Source organism: Scyliorhinus canicula, chromosome 21, assembly GCF_902713615.1.
Source record: "Scyliorhinus canicula chromosome 21, sScyCan1.1, whole genome shotgun sequence".
Classification (NCBI taxonomy): Eukaryota; Metazoa; Chordata; class Chondrichthyes; order Carcharhiniformes; family Scyliorhinidae; genus Scyliorhinus; species Scyliorhinus canicula.
In genome coordinates this window covers 54,530,618-54,547,503 of record NC_052166.1, presented here as the reverse complement: position 1 = coordinate 54,547,503, position 16,886 = coordinate 54,530,618, and the positions used below count along the sequence as shown (strand labels likewise).

General features: G+C 50.3%; 1 protein-coding gene across 5 annotated transcripts in view; it reads right to left on the bottom strand.

Annotated features, from left to right (window-relative positions):
* cntrl (centriolin) overlaps positions 1-16,886 on the bottom strand; it is a 178,763-nt gene extending 161,877 nt beyond the window's left edge. Inside the window, exons 1-3 of one of the 5 annotated variants that reach the window (XM_038781661.1) lie at positions 16,789-16,875; positions 15,928-16,020; positions 572-855 (exon numbers count right to left, since the gene is read on the bottom strand). In XM_038781661.1, coding sequence (XP_038637589.1) covers positions 572-794 — 223 coding nt within the window. In that variant the 5' untranslated portion in view covers positions 795-855; positions 15,928-16,020; positions 16,789-16,875. Of the gene's footprint in view, positions 1-571; positions 856-15,927; positions 16,024-16,430; positions 16,476-16,788 lie in introns of those variants that run through there. The other 4 variants (XM_038781662.1, XM_038781660.1, XM_038781663.1 and 1 more) reach the window with 4 other exon arrangements.

Here is a 16,886-nt window from a genome sequence, read left to right as displayed (position 1 = left end):
GAATCACATTACATAGAGAATAGCAGTGAATTGAAAATGATATGACATTTTTGTCAACAATGCCTTGAAAACTCAGTGGCAATTCTAAGTTTGAAAATCATCTTTTAATGCAAATGCACAATACAGCACTCATCCAAACTGCTACTTCCATCAGGCAGGCATTTCTGGGTGGAATTAGTCAGTCCCCTTCAATTTGAATCATGTCATGAATTTGAGAATGAATATTCTACAGGGGTGCTGAGTCTATTTTTCACCTCAAACCTGTCCATGTGTAATAATGAGTAAAAAAAGCTCCATCAGTTTTGAAACATGGCAGCAGTGTGAAAAATCACAATTCGACTGCCACAAAATCACAATTGCCATTGCTAGCACCAAGGGGAAAAGGCAGAGGAAAATATATGGAGTGCCCCGAGTGATAGCTCATGTCATGTACTCCATAACTTTCTTCTGCACCATTCAACGGTCTCGATGACATCGGCATGTCATAATAATGGTGCATTATTCCAAGAAAATCGGAGATAATACCCTGGACTTGGATAAAATTTATAATATGTATCATCTAAATTCTTACTCTTTCTGGTGACGTATGTAATGGCAGATTCACTTTCATCACTGATGTCAAGTTGCGACGCACCAGCATTGCGAGAATGATACAGATCTGGAGTATGAGATCTGCTGGCTGGGGATGATGATCTAGTTCTTGGAGTTAAGATTGATGAGGCTGGGCTTTGCATACTGCTTTTTGATGCTTGCAGTCTGTTCATTACCAATTGTTGTGGAGTTCTTTTCCTCATGGTACTCAAACATTGGGTGCCATATAATGATTTTACAATGTGATGAAAAAGTGATGTAAATCTGTGTGGACAATAAAACAATAACTCAGCCACTTCAGTAAAAATCCTCAAAATGCACACATGTCAACTCACCTTCAAATGGTGTATACCATTGAAATTCAGGAGTAGCAAAGTTAAGCAAGCCTTTTATGTTGCTACATATATTAAAACTTATGATATGTGAAAAGCATACAAAGGTAGATTTTCTTTTACCCTGCACACACAGAATAGCAATTTATGGATTTGTTATGTCAGGGCTATTCCTCCATTTTCTGGAGTACTTCCTAGAGTTTTTTCAAGATACATAACTAGACATGCTCCTCTGCAACACCACAGACGTTGGATTAGTAGAGGCAAAAGACATGAAGACAAGTGAAAATTAATTATTTAATTCTAAGATCATTTCCAGTACATTGGCCTTCTGATTTCTATACTTCATCAGCAGCAGCAAGAAAGACCCTGGGCGGGATTCTCTCATCCCGCGGCAGAGCGTCCATGTTGTCGTCAACGCCGTGGCGTTTTATGACGGCGTAAACGGGCCGCACCCAGGACTAATTCTGGCCGCGACAGGTGGCCAGCACGGCGCAGGAGCAGTTCACGCCGCTCCAGCTGCCGATCCCAGCGCGAACTGCGTGCCGCGGGATCCGCGCATCCGTAGCGGCGCCGGCACCAACGAGGGTCAGAGCCCCCCTCACACCCCCCCCCCCCCCCCAAACAGGCTGCCACCCGACCCTTCCACGCTGAGTAACCGCCAGCTGAGAGCAGGTGTGGACGGCACCAGCGGGACTCAGCATTTCCATGCTCTACCCATCCTGGCCTTAGAATCGGCAGGCTGGCCATGTAGAGCGCCCCGCAACCACGTCGGCGCCAATGGCGCCAATTCTCCACTCTGCAGAGAAACGCGTGCCGCCGTGGCCCGGTCATGGGGATTCTCCGGCCCGGCCCAGGGCTGAGAGAATCCCTCCCCTATCTTGGTGTTTCATAAGAACATAGGAACATAAGAACTAGGAGCAGGATTAGGTCATCTGGCCCCCCGGAGCCTGCTCTGCCATTCAATAAAATCATGGCTGATCTTTTTGTGGACTCAGCTCCACTTATCCGCCCGCTCACAGTGACCCTTAATTCCTTTACTGTTCAAAAATTTATCTACCTTTGCCTTAAAAACATTCAACGAGGCAGTCTCAACACACAGCTGCATGCTTCTGTGGCCTGAGGTAGCACTCATACATCTGCATTGTTAACACAGCAAGAAGGTGGGCCTGTGGCTGAGTCTGCATGGGCATGTGCTTGTTCTTGCTCCACTGAACTGGTCTCCTCTTGATTTGATTCTTTTGCCCCGGCCACCTGCCATTTTCCTTCCTGCTTAGGAACTTAACAAATTCAACACCATTTTGCTCTTTTACACTTCTTAATTGCCTCACCTCGGATGATCTCCAATTATTTTCCACCAGTTTATACTTCTTTACAAAGAAACATTTTTGAGTACTGAATCCATTATTTCCCTCAAAACTCCATTCATTTTCAACAATCTGCACTTATCTACTACGGCAGGCCAAATATATTAACGCATCATAATGTAAACATGTTTCTTCACTGTTAACACACGTATACAAAGAGTTTTGTAATACTTTGTTTGTGTATCTCAGGTGGCCTGACCTTAAGTGGCAAACTGCGACCTGCTCTGCATACCAATATGTCATGGCACTGACTCCAATACCTTTATTAAAGCAAAGTGGAGCATCTTAATGATGTAAAATAAAATTATATGCAACACAGTCAACACATAATGGCATATCCTACAAACTCAGTCTTGCAGTACCGTATGGAATTCTCAGGGTGCACAATAGAATGTAGGTATAGATAATCACTATTAGACAATTTATGAGATTGTTGCACTAACTAAAATTCTATGATGGGCCATCAAGATCTCTAAGCATTGTTAAGAATTAGGGAAAATGAAGATTTAAAAAAATGAAATTGGGATAAGATAAAATAAAAAGAGGAATTGATAAGGGCAGTTGTCTGAAGGGGGTTTTGATATGCAAATTAGCATGCCAGTGAGAAAAGCAAGTGTTTACCTTTGCGACTAGGGAAAACAATGAGATATCAGAGAGGCAACTTCAAAGTGGAGTGATATGCTAAATGCCAAATCTACAGGGTGAGTAACATCAAAGGGAAAGAATTATATACCCATAGCACAATAACTGGAGAAAAAGGTGTAATAGCAGCAGCTACCATAACAGCCACACTCAGTTTCAGAGAACAGTTCCCCCTGAAAACAAGTTATTGCTAAAAGGGCAACCAGTTAAAACTCAAACTGAGAAGATTAAGCCTTCGCTGAAACTGAAGACCGTCTTTTCCAAACGTGGACAAATAACCTGTGTGTGGTAATTATCTGCTGGATAGAGTTATATATATATATATATATATATATATATATATATATATATATCTCAGAGTTCAGGAAACATAGGTGTTGGGAACAAAGAGGTGACTTCACGTAGTTAAGTATTATTGTATTGTATTACAGTCCTTCTTCTCATGTGTTTGTCTTTTAAGTTAATAAATATTCTTTATTAATTGAGCACATGAACAACTGGACTATTCCTCCATGGTTTGCATATGTTTTCTCACTGCATACTAAATTGAAAATATGCATCACTAAGTACCAGTGTTCCAAGTTATCCCTCTGGGTTGTGGGATATCTTTGCATTTAACATCAGTGGGGTTATTCAAAAAAATGATACCAGAATCTTAATAGTCAGAGAGAGAGAGACAGAGAGAGAGACAGAGAGAGAGAGAGAGAGAGACCACCATTTTTAAAGGGTATCCCGATCTCTGAGAGCACACACATAAGAAATTTACACACACACACACCTCTTCAGTTTCTTTCCCCTCCCCCAACATCACCCCCCCCCCCATCTCCCGAAGGCCCCTACTTACCTGCGCTGCAACCTCCCCCACCACCACCCTTCAACCCTCCCCCAACCCTCCTTGCATGACCATGGTCCCTTGGCAGTGCTATCCTGGCACTTGAACACTCACGCATTGCCACCTTGGCAGTGCTCCTGACAGTTTGGCAGTGCCATTCAGGCATCTTGACAGTGTCAACTTGGCAGTGCCAAGATGCCAGCATGCCCACGTTCCAGGGGGGAGTGCCGGGGGGCACCCTGCACTATCCCTGACCACGCAGGGGTCTCAGACAGCCCAAGTGTCGTTCCACTCGGTCCATGTTCCGGTGGGCCAGCACTGATTGGCACCTAGCTGCAGCCTCGCTGGGGAGGCCGGAGAATCAAGGAGGCCGGTGCATCCCAGAGAGGTACGTCTTAAGTAAGTCCTACTTCAGCATGCGGTGTTCGGTCCCGCCACTTTTGGACAGATTTCAGATTCCGACGCCTCATGGGACTTGGGTGGAGGCTGTCGGGGAGAACCGTGGGAGACCTCTCCTGGGGGTCAAGCGCAACGTGTCCAGAGAACCGTGCCCTCAGTTTTTCACTTTTTTCCCCCCTCTCAATGCCCAATACACAGGAAAAATGTGCAGAGAAAACAGAATGAAGACACAAGGAAGAATAAAGGTGAGAGCTACAAGACAAAGCTGATCAAATTAATTTCCACCCTTCCTTCGCCTTCAGATGATCCGGCTCGAATTCTTCTGTTCTTTCATTTCTGGGATAAGTCATCAAACAATATTCATTACAAGTCACAATTACCATGACGATGTCTTCCATTTTCCCAGTTTTTCAGTCAGATCTGTTCTAGCGATGACACCTTCAATACATTTCCCTTTTCCCTCAATTGAAGATTCCTTTCAATGTTAGTGACAAGGATTTTGAACCATATTCATCCGGTTCCCTGCACTTCTCTTCGCAATACTTATCCTCCTTTCCCTATCATGAAAGGGTTCCCCTTATCCTTATCTTCCATCCCACCAACCTCCACATTCAAAGGATCATTCTGCAGCTAAAATATAATGCCACCATCAGTCATTCTTCCCCTTCCATTCCTTTCTCTGCGTTCGAAAGCGAGCATTCCACAGAACCTGGCCTACCCCTCAATCATCCCAACACCCCTCCTTCACATTGCATCTTTCTGTACAAGCGGTACAAGCAGTTAATGTAACAACTGTCGCTCTTTCAACATTCCAATGCCATCAAAACATTCCTTCCACAGTAGATCACCAGGCCTAAGGAAGAGCGAAGCTCCATTTGGTCACATTAATAGCCAACATATGGGACCTCTGGCACGTGGAAAACACACTTCTCCCTCCGGAAGCAGATCCCGGCCCAAGCAAACCGCTCAAGGTTAGAGTCTCCATGTGTTCCCGATTCGAGGTCCCCGTGATGAGAATGTCGTCCAGATAGACGGCCACCATTGGAAACCCTAGCAAAATATTCTCCACAACCCTCTGAAATAGCGCACAAGCCAAGGAGACTAAGAATGGCAATGGCGTTAACTAGTACAATATCCCGATGGGTATTGATCGTCACATATTTCCAGGAACTTGACTCAAGCACCATCTGCAAGTACGCATGATTCATGTCCAGCTTAGTAAACATTTTTCCTCTGGTCAAGGCGGGATACCCGGTTTACGCTCATTTTACAGTCCCCACAGAGCTTTTATGACTTGTCCGGCTTCAACACGGGGACTACAGGTGCAGTCCAATTGGCATAGAGAGGACAGCTGCTCCAAACGGTCCAATTCCTGGTCTACTGTCGCACGAATTCTGTACGGCACAGGGCGGGCACGGAAATATCAGGGCTGGGCGTTCTCTTCCATGTTTACCGTGGTCATTGCTCCTGTAATGGTCCCGAGGCCTTCGGCGAAAACCGAAGGAAATTTGGACAGCACTCCATCCGGTCCGCGGAGTTACATCTGGCACAGGTGATGCCAATCTAAACATGCTACCGTGCTCCATGATTGCTCCTGGGTGAGTCGCGGCGGGGGTTGCAGGATTGCAGGATCTGCGGTGACTTCTGCCCGATAGTCAGTCGGTGGTCTTGACGACACCCAATGTTCAGGGCCGCCAGGCCCTGGAGTTCTTGGAGCCCGCGGTCGGCACTTTCCTAGATGAGCGCCAAGTTGACGGCCCTGTCATGGGGTGTCTTAATTAGCAGCTTCCGCTGCATCTCCTGGTCCCGAAGTCCGCAAGTGAAATGATCCCACAGTGATTCAGCCAGGGCAACTCCAAACTCTCAGGGGGCAGCAAGTCCCCGTAAGCACACCAAGTATTCCCCATGTGGACTCCACCGACGTCTGTGAAGCAGTATAGAAGTGGTACCATTGAACCATAATTGGGGGTTGTGGATTTAGGTGATGGCCAATCTGGTAAATAAGCATGGCAAACGGCAATCAGTCCAGCTTGTCCGGGGAGGTCAGGTTCCATATCAGTGCATAAGTTTGTCTGCCAACGGTGGTCAGTGACATGACGTTCTGTCGCTCGGCATTGGTGATGGCATTTGTGTGAAAAAAAAGCTGAAGTCTTTCGACATACTGGGCCCAATTGTCCGAGTCGGTGTTAAAAACGCTCGAGTTTACCTATGTGTACCATGCCGGCCGGCTGGAGAGCAGCCTCCTGAGGTAATTGAATACGGTCTGGGTTCGTAGCACTTGCCGCCTACGGTAGCTCCACTCAATCCTCGTCACTCGTGTTGTAAACAGAGGCAAAGACTCCACAATAAGCCAGGCTGACAGGGTACAACTCTCTTTATTCCACATTGGTCACAATCATTCCTCTCCACTCCCTGCAGGCTCACTTTCCTCAAACTGCTTCCAGGTCGAGGTTTATATCCTGTGGGAAGCTCCCCCAATTGGGAGGAAGTTCTGCCCTCCTGGTCACCTGGGTAGCCCATACTCAGAGGTGTAGGAGGGGAATTGGATGTTATACGAGTCCTGCCCCTGTAGGGGGTTGTAACACCAATACCTTTCCCTTACACTGGGTGGAATTCTCCAGCCATTGTGATTTACTGTTCCTGCCGGCAGCGCATCTCCACGGTAAGGGTTGACTTCAATGAGAAATCGCATTTACTAGCAGTGAGAGTAGTGAGTCCCGTCACCGGGGAATGATACGCAGCCGAGAAACAGTGGGCTGGGGGACTGGGGAATCCAGCACGTTGCTTTATGTTTGATATTTAATCACTTCTGCCATCCACCCGATCAAAGACCTTGGGCCGGATTCCCCGTTTCAGATGCTAAGTGCACACGCCGGGACTAAATCGGTGATGTTCTACGACCACGAAAGTGGCGCTGATCCCAGAGCAATTCAGAATCCATTAATGGGCTAGAACGGGCACCACGAGGAACTAGTGTAATTCCAAAGCAAAATGGCGTCTGACTCGCCGGGTAGGTTTTGGCACGCGAGAGGCTGACAAGCTGCAGCTGTATATAAGAACTCCACTCCCCACGCACACTCATTCCAGCCAAGTAGATGGCACCCCGAAGAGCAGCACCCCTTTTTACAGATGCAGAGCTCGAGACTCTGCTGGATGCCATAGGGGAGAGGCGGACACCCTATTCCCCAGGTGGGAAAGGGGCTACCACCCGCCGCCCTACACCGGGCCTGGGCACAGGTGGTAGAGGCTCTGAGCACCGTGGGCCCCACTGCTAGGACCGGCCAGTACAGCCGGAAAAAGCTAAACTACATCCCAAGGGCAGCCAGGGTGAGTAACCAGCACCGTGTCCCTCCCCCCAACCCCTATCCCACATACCTGTACCCACACCCCTCCCCCCACCCAGAGGGTGACCAAACCCCACCCCGCAGGCACTATGCTCGGACCCCACCCTGCACCACATGCCTACACCCATACCGCCCACCATGGCTGGGTGCCCTGCACACCCCTTGTCCTTCCCGCATCTGACTGCCTTACACTGTGCATTTTCTGTCTCTCTTCTCCAACCCCCCCCCCAACCCACCCCGAGAACGGGCAGTCGGCGAGGTGGATGTTGACATTATGAAAATGAGTGCCCGCTGAGTTGCGGTGTCCCTATGGCACATATGACATAATTCCCCCACCCAAGCACCTCAATACCATCCCTCCACCTCCCTTCCTCACCCCACACCCTCCAAACCCCACCACCTGAAAATCGCTTATTGTCACGAGTAGGCTTCAATGAAGTTACTGTGAAAAGCCCCTAGTGCCACATTCCGGCGCCTGTCCGGGGAGGCTAGTACGGGAATCGAACCGTGCTGCTGGCCTGCTTTAAAAGCCAGCGATTTAGCTGAGTGAGCTAAACTAGCCCTGGACATCATCCCCCCACCCCAGCACCAACCACCTCCACCTCAGCACCCCACCTCCGCCCCTCAGCACCCCTGCTCCACACTCTCGCGCCCCACCTCCACATCACCCACCTCCACACCCCAACACCATCCTCACCCACAATCCAACCACACGTCATGTCTTGCTGTATCATTTGGTGGCAAGGTGGGCTCATCTGGTGCCACCCGTCCCATCCCCAGGACATGTTGAGGCGGGCCAGACAGCAATATAAGCGCCCAAACTTATATTTGGGGTGAGCTCCGCAACATTCCGGTGCACCAGTCTAGGGACGACACTGACTTTCCGTCACAGCTGTCTTCAACACCCTCCACCATCTCAGAGACACTCACCTCGGTTGGGCTGTATCTGCCTCCCACCACTAAATGTGCAGTGGTGCACCAGGTGGAGGTAGGAACTCCTGAGGGGGCCGATGGTCGCAGGGCGGCTGGGCCGCAGGGACCAGCTGCCGTCCAGACGGATCTCGGGCTTATGCAAAGATGAGACGTGAAAGTTCAGTTAGGGCGCTCGAGAGTTACAAGTTAGCTAGTAAGGACCTAAAGAGAGAGCCAAGAAGAGCCAGGAGGGGACATGAGAAGTCTTTGGCAGTAGGATCAAGGATAATCCTAAAGCTTTCTATAGATATGTCAGGAATAAAAGAATGACTAGGGTAACAGTAGGGCCAGTCAAGGACAGTAGTGGGAAGTTGTGCGTGGAGTCAGAGGAGATAGGAGAGGTGCTAAATGAATATTTTCCGTCAGTATTCACACAGGAAAAAGACAATGTTGTCGAGGAGAATACTGAGATACAGGCTACTAGACTAGAAGGGCTTGAGGTTCATAAGGAGGTGTTAGCAATTCTGGAAAGAGTGAAAATAGATAAGTCCCCTGGGCCGGATGGGATTTATCCTAGGATTCTCTGGGAAGCTAGGGAGGAGATTGCTGAGCCTTTGGCTTTGATCTTTAAGTCATCTTTGTCTAAAGGAATAGTGCCAGAAGACTGGAGGATAGCAAATGTTGTCCCGTTGTTCAAGGAGAGTAGAGACAACCCCGGTAACTATAGACCAGTGAGCCTTACTTCTGTTGTGGGCAAAGTCTTGGTAAGGTTTATAAGAGATAGGATGTATAATCATCTGGAAAGGAATAATTTGATTAGAGATAGTCAACACGGTTTTGTGAAGGGTAGGTCGTGCCTCACAAACCTTATCGAGTTCTTTGAGAAGGTGACCAAACAGGTAGATGAGGGTAAAGCAGTTGATGTGGTGTATATGGATTTCAGTAAAGCGTTTGATAAGGTCCCCCACGGTAGGCTATTGCAGAAAATACGGAGGCATGGGATTCAGGGTGATTTAGCAGTTTGGATCAGAAATTGGCTAGCTGGAAGAAGACAAAGGGTGGTGGTCGATGGGAAATGTTCAGACTGGAGTCCAGTTACTAGTGGTGTACCACAAGGATCTGTTTTGGGGCCACTGCTGTTTGTCATTTTTATAAATGACCTGGAGGAGGGCTTAGAAGGATGGGCGAGTAAATTTGCAGATGACACTAAAGTCGGTGGAGTTGTGGACAGTGCGGAAGGATGTTACAAGTTACAGAGGGACGCAGATAAGCTGCAGAGCTGGGCTGAGAGGTGGCAAATGGAGTTTAATGCAGAAAAGTGTGATGTGATTAATTTTGGAAGGAATAACAGGAACACAGAGTACTGGGCTAATGGTAAGATTCTTGATACTGTGGATAAGCAGAGAGATCTCGGTGTTCATGTACATAGATCCCTGAAAGTTGTCACCCAGGTTGAGAGGGTTGTTAAGAAGGCATACGGTGTGTGAGCTTTTATTGGTTGAGGGATTGAGTTTCGGAGCCATGAGGTCATGTTGCAGCTGTACAAAACTCTGGTGCGGCCGCATTTGGAGTATTGCGTGCAATTCTGGTCGCCGCATTATAGGAAGGATGTGGAAGCATTGGAATGGGTGCAGAGGAGATTTACCAGAATGTTGCCTGGTATGGAGGGAAGATCTTATGAGGGAAGGCTGAGGGACTTGAGGCTGTTTTAGTTAGAGAGAAGAAGGTTAAGAGGTGACTTAATTGAGGCATACAAGATGATCAGAGGATTAGACAGGGTGGACAGTGAGAGCCTTTTTCCTCGGATGGTGATGTCTAGCACGAGGGGACATAGCTTTAAATTGAGGGGAGATAGATACAGGACAAATGTCAGAGGTAGGTTCTTTACTCAAGAGAGTAGTAAGGGCATGGAATGCCCTGCCTGCAACAGTCGTGGACTCGCCAACACTAAGAGCATTCAAATGGTAATTGGGATAGACATATGGATGATAAGGGAATAGTGTAGATGGGCTTTAGAGTGGTTTCACAGGTCGGCGCACCATAGAGGGCCGAAGGGCCTGTACTGCGCTGTAATGTTCTATGAAAGGACTCCCATCAATGCTGGAGCCAGATCCAGGGATATGAGGTGGTGCCAGCAATCATCCAGTGCTTGCAGATGCAGTTGGGGGACTCCAACCGCCTGCAATGGCAAGGGGTGGTGGCAACTATGCTTGCCACCATGAATGGTGTCCGTGGTGGGGGGGGGGGGGGGGGGGGGGGAGATATCGGCAATGGGTCATGTCCAAGGTCTGGGGTACTGTGCGGCCAGTGGCTGAGGCACTCGACAGGGTGGCTGACCTGAGCCAGTCAAAGAGGGACATGACACTGTGCCTGTGCTCCATTGGCCGGGAGCGTTGAGACCCTGGTCAAGACAAGAGCGAGCCTCCAGGATTGGCAATGCCAGGTTGCAGAGAGCCCCCGGAGCTCACTCCAGCCCCACCCCCATCCTAAGGAGTAGATTGGGGGCCATCGGGCACCCCAAGGGAGGAGGAGGTGGTAGGGCCCATGCCAGTGACTCCCACAGGAGAGGTGCTGGAACACCACAGCGCCTCAGACCCCCCCCCCCCCCCCCCCCCCCCGTCACTGGTGCATCCAACGGGCAGCAGGCAAAACAGGGTGGCTTCAAGTCACCTGGGACGCCTGAGACACTGGCGGGCCTGTCTAGGCCCGGTCGCTACAGAGGACAGCCGCCAAATGGGGACCAAGGTCACAGGGCGGGAATTGTAGCAGGCTGCCTCCACCCCTGATTTACTGCCTGGGGAACCACCTAGACGGAACGTTAGGGCCGTAAGGCCAGGAATTTACCATTTAAATTGGCACAGGTGCAGCGCACTGGATAGCATTATGGGCTAGGGCACAAACCTGTAGAAATGTGTTCACCTTATCACAACAAACACCTGTTCATAAATGTTTCATCCTGCCTTGGGTCCTCTGTCAGAAGGTTGAGGGATGGGTTGGGCTGGCTGCAGAGGAGGTGCTGGGGAGAAGGGCAGCTACTGGAGGTGAGCACCCCCAGGTCTGCTACCACACATGGCTCCGGTACCCAGCCCACCCCGACCCCTCCCTCTCCACCCACTCCCTTCCCAACCCTGGACCCCATGCCCATCTCCACCACCCCAAGTGCTCGATGGGACACGTGTTGGAATAGCTAGCTCGCATGCAGGGATCACCCATGCAGACGATGAAAATTGCTAGCATGGGCAGGAGTCAAATGTTGTCAAATGATGAGGAGCACCAAAGCTCATTGCAGAGTAGGTCATCAGCATATTCCATCCCCTGGATCAGACCCATTGATACTGCAGAGTGCAGGCCCTGGGTTGGCAGAAAGACAGATAGGAATCACAGAGGGGGTTGCGGGAGCAGGGTGTGTTGGTGAAGGGAGGGTGGACATGGGAGTGGATGCAACAGGATGTCCATGCCGCCGTCGACCAGGTGCCCTAGTCTTTGAACCTGTAAGCAATTAGAGCGTCCCTTGCGCATCAGCCCTGGTGAACATGCCGTGCGACCACCTGTGCCTGCCCAGGCTCCATGCCCTGCCCATTTAGATTTATTGTCACGTGTACCGAGGTACAGCGAAAAACATTGTTCTGCGTACAGTCCAGGCAGATCGCTCCTGGCCCTCCTCCACATCCTCCTCGTTGGACGAAGCCTAATGTTCATCCTCCTCCTCCAGCACATCACCCCTCTGCAGTGCGATGTTGTGGTAGACGTAGCAGGGCACCACGATGTGGAAGACTCTCCTAGCGCGAAACTGGAGGGCCCCTCCAGAGTGCTCCAGCCACTATCACAGCAGATAGCACATGTTCCCCCAACAACCAACCCCTCATCAGAGAGTGCGCCTCGAAGGTGCCGGGAACTGCTGAGTGCGTTAGGATGAAGGCGTCGTGCATGCTACCCAGGTATCGAGTGCAGACATGCATGATGGGCATCTCATGGTTTTATACCACCTGCATGTTCATGGAGTGGAACCCCTTTCGGTTTGTGAAGGTTACTCCCTCATGCGCCGGTACTCGTAGGGGGGCATGCGTCCCGTCGATCACCCCCTAGACCTGGGGTATCTCAGCGATGGTAGCAAATCCCACTGCCTGGGCAACCTGGTCCACATTGAAGCTGAAGCTGATATATTGTGCTGATCGGGCATATAGGGCCTCTGTGATGGCACAGATGCAGCTGTGCACCGAGGTCTGTGAGAACCCTGGCAGGTCCCCAGTGCCTGAAAGGACCCCGTGGCGAAGAGGTTCAGTGTGACCGTCACCTCGACGGCCACCGGGAGTGGGTGTCTCTCCCCCACCCACCTCCGGCCACCGGGAGCGGGTGTTTCTCTCCACCCCCACCCAACCCCCACCCCCCAAAATCCCTCTGTGGTTCCAGGTGCGCCATGATCCGGCAGATATGCCATACGGTCCCAGGGCTGCGATGGTGAGGCAGATGCCAACCATTCCTGGGTGGATTCCAAAATCTATTGTCTGCAGGAGTGAAAGGCAGACATGTTAACATGATGCGTACCCCTGTGCCCAACCAGGTCCAATGGGCCACACGGTAGCCCTGGTCTGCACTAAAGCCCCTGCGTGTCCCCCTCCACTCCCACCCCTGGCACTCTGCCCTCCGCACAGCACCCCTGGCCCCGTGAGTGCCTGGCACTGCGGGGGGCCTCTGGGCCCAGCACCTGGGAACATGTCCCACCTCCACTCTCTCCCTCAGCAGCCACTGCACCCGTTTCCCGATTTTTAAAACCACAAGTGAACCTCGCCATCAGTAATTCCCCCGGCGAAGTGGAGCATCGTGGGAGCCCTGGAGAATACTGGAATAGTCCAGTTAATTATATGCATTTAGTGTAAATGCAGCGTAGAACGCATTCACACCGATGCCAAGGCACCAGTACATGGAATTCCGTTGGGCGCTGGCGCCAGCCTTGATTTTCGGCTGAGATACGATTCTCCGTCCGACTGTGCTTGATGAATGGTTGCCACCTTCGGGCGAACCCCTGTACATATCCCCTCAAGGCGAACTTAATTTTTTCCATACCCAGAAAACTTGACATGTCCGAAAGCCATAGCTTGGTCTTCGGGGTTTTGAGTACCTCCATGCCAGCAGTATTCACCGCCGGGCTATTAGGGAAGCAAAGGCAAAAACATCGGCCTCTTTCTCGCCCTGGACTCCCGGGTCTTCCAAAACCCCAAAAATTGCCACCCCTGGACTCATCACCACCCTTGTTTTTAGCACCTGGGACATGATCCCCGCAAAACCCTCCCAGTACCCCCTAAGCTTAGGACATGCCCAAAACATGTGAACGTGGTTTGCTGGTCCTCCTGCGCATCTAGCGCACTTATCCTCTACCCCAAAGAATTTGCTCATCCGAGCTACCGTCATGTGGGCCCGGTGAACGACCTTAAATTGAATCAGGCCGAGCCTGGCACATGTTGCGGTTGAGTTTACCCTACTCAGGGCTTTTGCCCACAGCCCGTCCTCCATCGCTCCGCCAAGCCCCTCCTCCCATTTGAGTTTCAGTTCCTCCGTCTGGGACTCTTCCCCCTTCATGAGCACCTTATAAATATCTGAGACTCTACCCTCTCCTCCTTCTCCGCTAGAGACTATTCTGTCCTGGATCCCTTTTGGCGGGAGGCGTGGGAAGGATGGGACCTGTCTGCGGACAAAGTCCCGCATCTGTAAGTACCTAAAGTCATTTCCCCTTACCAGCCCAAATTTCTCCTCCAAGCCCCTCAAACTCGCAAAGCTCCCCTCCAGGAACATATCACCCACCCTCCACACCCCCGCCATGTTCAAAACCCTCCATCCATGTTCCCGGGGGCAAATCGATGGTTATCACATATTGGAGCCAAGACAGACGCGCACCCCCTCCTCCCCCCCCCCAATGCCGCCTCCACTGGCCCCATGTCATAGGGCCACCCCCACTACCGGGCTGGTGGAGTACCTGGCCGGCGACAGCGGTAGGGGAGCCGTGACCAGGGCTGCCAAACTAGTGCCCTTGCACGAAGCCGCCTCCACCCGCTCCCAGATAGACCCCGTTCCCACCATCCACTTCCTTATCATGGCTGTGTTAGCCACCCAGTAGTAGTTGATCAGACTCAGCAATGCCAGCCCTCCCTTGCTGCGGCTCCTTTCAAGCATCGCCTTCTTCACCCGCGGGAATTTCCCAGACAAAGCTCATGATGATTTTGCCAGTCCTTTTGAAGAAGGACTGTGAGATAAAGATCGGAAGGCACTGGAAGATGAACAGGAATCTAGGGAGGATTGTCATCTTTACAGTCTGCACCCTCCCTGCCAGTGACAGCGGGAGTGCATCCCATCTCCGAAACTCCCTCTTCATTTGTTCCACCACCCTGGTCAAATTTAACTTGTGCAACCTTCCCCTGTATCCCCAAGTACCGGAAACTTTCCTCAACCAGCCTAAATGACAGCTCCTTCAGTCTATTCTCCTGGCCCCTTGCCTGCACCACAAACATCTCACTCTTGGCCATATTTAATTTGTACCCTGAAAACCAGCCGAACTTCCTCAATGTTTCCAGTATATTTTCCATCCCGGCCAGTGGGTCCGACACGTACAGGAGCAGGTCCTCCGCATAGAGAGTGACTCTATGTTCCACCCCCCCCTTGTCATTCCCTTCCATCCCTTCGCAGCTCTCAACCGTCAACAGCTCTATGGCCCGCGCAAACAGCAACGGGGAGAGTGGGCATCCCTGTCTGGTCCCGCAATGTAGTCTGAAATAATCTGATACTACCCTGTTCATCCTTACGCTAGCTTTTGGGGCCTGGTACAGTAGTCTGACCCAGTTCACCAGTCCCTCCCGAACCCAAACCATCCGAGCACCTCCCACAGATACCCCCACTCCACCCGGTCGAAGGCCTTCTCAGCGTCCATTGCCACCACTGCCTCCACCGCCTTGCCCGTCGGGGGCATCATGATCACATTAAGCAATCTTCTCAAGTTAGCTGTCAGCTGCCTGCCTTTCACAAACCTTGTCTGATCGTCCCCAATCACCTCCGGTACGCAGTCCTCAATTCTAATCGCCAGGACCTTGGCATCCACATTGATTAGGGAGATTGGCCTGTTTGACCCGCAGGATTCCGGGTCCTTGTCCCGCTTCAGTATCAGCGAGATGGTGGCTTGCGACATCGTCGGTGGCAGGGTCCCTCTGTCCCTTGCCTCATTAAAAACCCTAGTCAAGACTGGTCCCACTAACTCCGAGAACTTCTTGCAAAACTCTACTGGGTATCAATCCGGCCACGGGGCTTTCCCCGACTGCATGGCCTTTAGGCCCCCCAATACCTCCTCCATCGGGGCCCCCAGAAAACCGGTTACATCGCTATTAATTTCAGTTCTGATCAATCTGAGACATTAAGAGTTTCTCTTCACAGGGGCTGCCTGACATTGAATATTCCAGAATTTTGATTTTATTCCAGATCTTCAGCATCTGCAGTATTTTACTTGTATATTAGCGTTATATTACCTTTATTGTTGCTCCAGTGAGTAGGTAAGTGCTGCTTCTTCTGTCACTCATGCCCCCATGGAACTAATCCACCATCATTTGTTCAGCAAATGCCTGCTTAATATAACGTGTAATATTTTGCACAAATCGATTTTGAATTTCAAGTTACTGGGTCAGAATACAACACTTAAAGTAATGACTACTGTATACAGCAGCAGACAAATAAGCTAGAACCAATAATTAACACCGCATAGTTGCCAAGATTAATTTTGAATATGCAAACTCGTTTGATTCATAAAAATAGATCAAGCTCGACCCATTTAAATTAACTTTCTCAAATTGTTGATCATAATCGCATTCCTAATAGCTGCCAGCTCTTGACAGCAACACCACTGCCCAGCTTTAAAGTCGGTGTGGGCGGGGGGAATTACCGAATACAGAGCTCGTAACGTTTTAATTAGTTGATATTAATGTAATTGATATTTTCCAATCTTTTCCCAATGCCCAAGGAAGAACTAACATACCTATCGGAATTCGGATATTTGTCACCAATTAAGGACGCTGCTCTCCTGTTTCCACAATTTGAGGGGGGGGGGGGGGGGGAGAGAAAGAGATCAATTCAGATTCTTACTTTTGAAACAGACTCCCGAAAGTTTAATCTCGCAACCTGCGTGTTCAGGTAGAAGGCTTTTAAGAGTTTGTGTGGTGGCTTTCCGTTGACATGGTAACCGTTCTCCCTCCCCACCCCACGCCGCCCCGCCCCGCACCGCACTTTAATAGATTAGATTCTGACGCGCAGACACATAAGAATTAAGATCACTTTAGAAAGAAAAACAGCCAATTCTGCTTTTGAGTCTCTCTCTTTCCCGACTGTAAATGTACCTGTGCTGAATTCGGTCGGGAGTCTATTCAGAGGCTGAGGTGGAAGTGAGGCACACAAGACGACGTGCAGCCGTTGGGCGACGCCATGTTTGTTTGTG